General features: G+C 47.4%; 1 protein-coding gene across 1 annotated transcript; it reads right to left on the minus strand.

The window, feature by feature from the left end:
• Positions 1–2,516: 2,516 nt before the first annotated feature.
• Positions 2,517–4,346, minus strand: LOC142094037 (uncharacterized). The gene is made up of 2 exons (XM_075175862.1): positions 4,263–4,346; positions 2,517–3,725 (listed from the first exon to the last, which is right to left on the minus strand). Exon 2 carries the CDS (start codon positions 3,684–3,686, stop codon positions 2,517–2,519), a length of 1,170 nt encoding a protein of 389 aa, XP_075031963.1. The 5' UTR covers positions 3,687–3,725; positions 4,263–4,346.
• Between the last annotated feature and the right edge of the window lie 252 nt (positions 4,347–4,598).

Raw genomic sequence — 4,598 nt, forward strand, 5'->3', positions numbered from 1 at the left:
TCAAGGCAGATATCATGAAACAGGCTTGGGGATATGGGAAGGAATTGTGGCCACGTGCAGAGCCAGGACAACTCCACGTGAGAAGAAAGAGGTGTTGATGGAGTTTTCAGCTGATGAGAGGGGACACCAATATGAGAGTCCCAAGATGATGAGGCAGCATCTATTCATGGCAAATAAAGACTGCCATCATGTTCAGCAGACTCTGAATGTGAGGCTGGAGTGGTGGCAGGTGATTCCTGGTGGCTGGGACACGTAGTTTCTTCCCAAGATGTGAACATGACCTCCTATGACATTGAGTGTCTCTTCTGGAATTGTCCCTAGGGGAGCATTGTTTTGGTCATGTGATGATAGCCAGATACCTGTCTGCAGGAAGTAATGCCCTCTTTGTGTAAACCCTCAAACATGTTGTCCACTGAATAAGTTATTCATCGCCTTTTTGTCGGGTTTTATTGTTGCCATATTGGCCAAGATGATCCCTGTGTTAGAATCATAAAATCATAGAATGGTTTGGGTTGGAATACAACTTTAAAGGTCATCTAGTCCAATGCCCTGCCATGGGCAGGGACATCTTCAACCAGATCAGGTTGCTCAGAGCCCCGTCCAACCTGACCTTGGATGTCTCCAGGGATGGGGCATCTACCACCTCTCTGGGCAACCTGTGCCAGTGTCTCACCACTCTCAGAGTAAAAAATTTCTCCTTCTATCTAGTCTGAATCTACCCTCATTTAGTTTAAAACCATTCCCATTGTCCTATTGCTACAGGCCCTGCTAAAAAGTCTGTCCCCATCTTTCTTGTAAGCCTCCTGTAAGTATTGAAAGGCTGCAATAAGGTCTCCTTGGAGTCTTCTCTTCTCGAGGCTGAACAACGCCAACACTCTCAACCTGTACTCATAGGGGAGGTGTTCCATCCCTCTGATCATTTTTGTGGCCTCTTCTCGACCTGCTCCAACAGGTCCGTGTCTTTCTTAGAAATGGATGTGAACCCTGCAAAGGCTGTTGCTCACCAGGGTCTTATACAGATATTGAGGAGATACTGGCATTTAATGTATATTTGGGTCAGAGATAACATCTTCTACGCTAAATCCCTTTTACACGCCACGCCATGCCATGCCATGCCACGATGTCTTTGTAAACTTCCATGGTATGTGAATTTGAGAGCTGCAGTACCTTTGTGAACGGCAAGGAATCTGACATGGAAGCTTTTCCAGCATATGATGAAATTAATATTCACAAGATTTCCTTAACAGAATTCACTTCTGATATAGTATGATATGGTATGGTATAGGATATCCTTCTGCCACTGTATTGTACCTGATTTACCTATTAATAAAAAACTCCTAAAGATCTGAGTAATGTCTTCAGAAGATTCTAACGTGGTAGAGAAGATATTCTAATGCAGACTTTGTGTATGCTCTGAAGACTTGGTTGAGGGAAGCAATCAAGACAGCGCTCAAGGCATTTTCCTTAGACGTGCAATTCAGAGCTGAGTCCTGAATTTTAATAGTAAAGGAAGTCCCAGCCAGGTAGAAAAGGTATTGTTGACTCATGTGTGTGCTATTTTAGGAATGAAGCTTTTAAGTTGTATGCTAACACCTGGGTTTCATTCCACTGCTTGTAATCCAGGAACGCCGCATATGGAAATCTCTGCTCACATAAAAATAATTTATCGATTTAAGGTATTTCCTGAAATTTTATTTTTGAAGATAGCAGTGAAAGAAGATGGTGCCTGCTATTCAGTGAGTAGTGAATTCCTCTCAGTACCTATTGAAATACTTATTCCAGTATCAGGGATGAGTTCCTATACATCTTATGGAGTGGTGTGTTAATTACGCATGCTTCATTCAGTCTGTGTCCTCTGAGTTTTATTTACTTTAACCATTTAGTTTTAAAGTAAAATTTGAGCTAGCTGAGGCAGATGATCAGTAGGTGCAAGAAGGGATCATGCTGCTCTGCTTGCTGTATTTAAACATGACCTGATTTATGCCAATGGGAAGCGTGGCTGGGCAGCTCCTTGTTTCCTAAATGTTCTGCTGTGCCACTGGAGCACGTCTGTAGCCAGCAGGAGCCTGGCCAAAGGCATAAAAAACAGCACCAGAATGAGATCATGTTCTGGGCAAAGCCATGTAAGAACAACCAAAAGACAAGATTTTGCGTTTTGCTTAATGCTAAGTTTTATTGTCTACAAGTCAAGAGAGAAAATGAAGAATGGCCACATTAACAGCAAAGGTATCCCAAGTCCCATACACCAAGAAGAGAATTAACAGTCCCGCTAATATCTAATAGCTCTTTGCCTTATACAATGGGTGATATGTTCAAGTGCATTACAGATGTTCAATAATTAAAGGACAGAAAGAAGAAGACAGCTTAAGTTTGAAAACAAGAAGGAAATCGCTAGGTGTTTACTCCATCATCATATGAACCAGAAGCAAATGAGCAGGTTTTCATCTCCTTGTGCCTGTTCTTGTTCACACCAGAGATGAGAGCCGGCAGAGTTGCTTTTGCCTCCCAGAGCTGGCTCAGCAACTCTTCTTGATGGATGTGCAGCACTGCTGGATGGGTATGCAATACTTCTTCACGGGAGAGCAGTATTGCACGGGGCTGTAACACACCACAACGGGCTTCTTCTTCACCACGTAGGAGCAGCAAGACACACATCCAGGGCAGCAGCAGGGGCAGCAGCCGCAGCAGCAGCAGGGTCGCTGGCTGCAGCAGCAGCTGGACTTCTGGCACACCTTGGTACAGCAGACGGCCGGCCGGCACGGGTCACAGCAGGGCCTCTGGCATGGGTCACAGCAGGGCCTCTGGCATGGGTCACAGCAGACAGACTGCTGGCACGGGTCACAGCAGGGCCTCTGGCATGGGTCACAGCAGACAGACTGCTGGCACGGGTCACAGCAGGGCTTCTGGCATGGGTCACAGCAGGACTGCTGGCACGGGTCACAGCAGGGCTTCTGGCATGGGTCACAGCAGGACTGCTGGCACGGGTCACAGCAGGGCTTCTGGCATGGGTCACAGCAGGACTGTTGGCATGGGTCACAGCAGACAGACTGCTGGCACGGGTCACAGCAGGGCTTCTGGCATGGGTCACAGCAGGACTGCTGGCACGGGTCACAGCAGGGCTTCTGGCATGGGTCACAGCAGGACTGTTGGCATGGGTCACAGCAGACAGACTGCTGGCATGGGTCACAGCAGGGCTTCTGGCATGGGTCACAGCAGACGGACTGCTGGCACGGGTCACAGCAGGGCTTCTGGCATGGGTCACAGCAGGACTGCTGGCATGGGTCACAGCAGACGGACTGCTGGCACGGGTCACAGCAGGGCTTCTGGCATGGGTCACAGCAGACGGACTGCTGGCACGGGTCACAGCAGGGCTTCTGGCATGGGTCACAGCAGACGGACTGCTGGCACGGGTCACAGCAGGGCTTCTGGCATGGGTCACAGCAGGACTGCTGGCACGGGTCACAGCAGGGCTTCTGGCACGGGTCACAGCAGACGGACTGCTGGCACGGGTCACAGCAGGGCCTCTGGCATGGGTCACAGCAGACAGACTGCTGGCATGGGCTGCAGCAGACGGTCTTCTGGCATGGGTCACAGCAGATGGTCTTCTGGCACGGCTGGCTGCAGCACACGGTTTTGCTCCTGACGATGGAGCAGCATCCGGTAGAGCAACACCCGCTAGAGCACATGTTGTTTGTAGTGTAGTCGAAGCTGGAAGGAGCGAGGACCTGAAACACAGTGTGCTTTCAGATAGAACCCATCTTTCCAAGTATACAGATGTGTTTTGTTTTGGCATACAAATGCTGCTGTCTAAGCCCATGGGTGATAGCCATATCACACACCGCTTCCTATTCATTTGTCTTGAGTTGCAAAAAAAGATCCTTAGAGAAATCAAGCCACCTGCCACTATCCCAGTGATATTTGTGCATCTTTTCAACTACCCTGGGAACTAGCTGTCTTGTGCTCATCCATGAAGATCACTCCCTGAATTTCCATCCCAAGAAGCTTCTTTTCCACTGTGCTCTCTCTACCAACTGTCTTTTGCAACAAGCAATAGACCAACAGGTCAGGAAAATCTGGATTTCAGAAAGAGCTGTAGATCATAGAATCATAGAATCATAGAATAGTTTGGGTTGGAAGGGACCTTTAAAGGTCATCTGGTCCAACACTCTGCAAAGATCGGATACAAAGACACATTTCAATTCATGGCTTGACCAAAACCCAATGAGAACCATTGCTATCAAGGAACACTGCTAATAGGTAACACTTACCGTGCTAACCGAGAGGTGCAGTTGAGTGAGGAGCAAAGGGACGGGGACACCTTTTATTTAGCTCGAAATTGTCCTGCCGGAAATGAGGTACCCCACAGCAATCCGTGATTTACGCACTAAGCCTATACTTATTTGTTGAATGTGCCTTCATCTATTCAGTCTTTGCCTCATTGTTTTTGACCAACCCCTCAATTTTGTGTTATTATCAATTTGTTCTGTAAATTTTTTACAATTTTTTAATGTCAAGTTAATTCTTGTGTGATGTTTGTGAACTGCCTAAAAGGTATGTTTCTGCGCATTTTGCATATGGTAACGTTGTTACATTGAGAT

This window comes from Calonectris borealis, chromosome 29, assembly GCF_964195595.1.
Source record: "Calonectris borealis chromosome 29, bCalBor7.hap1.2, whole genome shotgun sequence".
Classification (NCBI taxonomy): Eukaryota; Metazoa; Chordata; class Aves; order Procellariiformes; family Procellariidae; genus Calonectris; species Calonectris borealis.

Excerpts from the sequence above, each read along its gene's own strand:
- LOC142094037 (XM_075175862.1), bottom strand. The coding sequence starts at position 3,686 with ATGTGCTCTAGCGGGTGTTGCTCTACCGGATGCTGCTCCATCGTCAGG.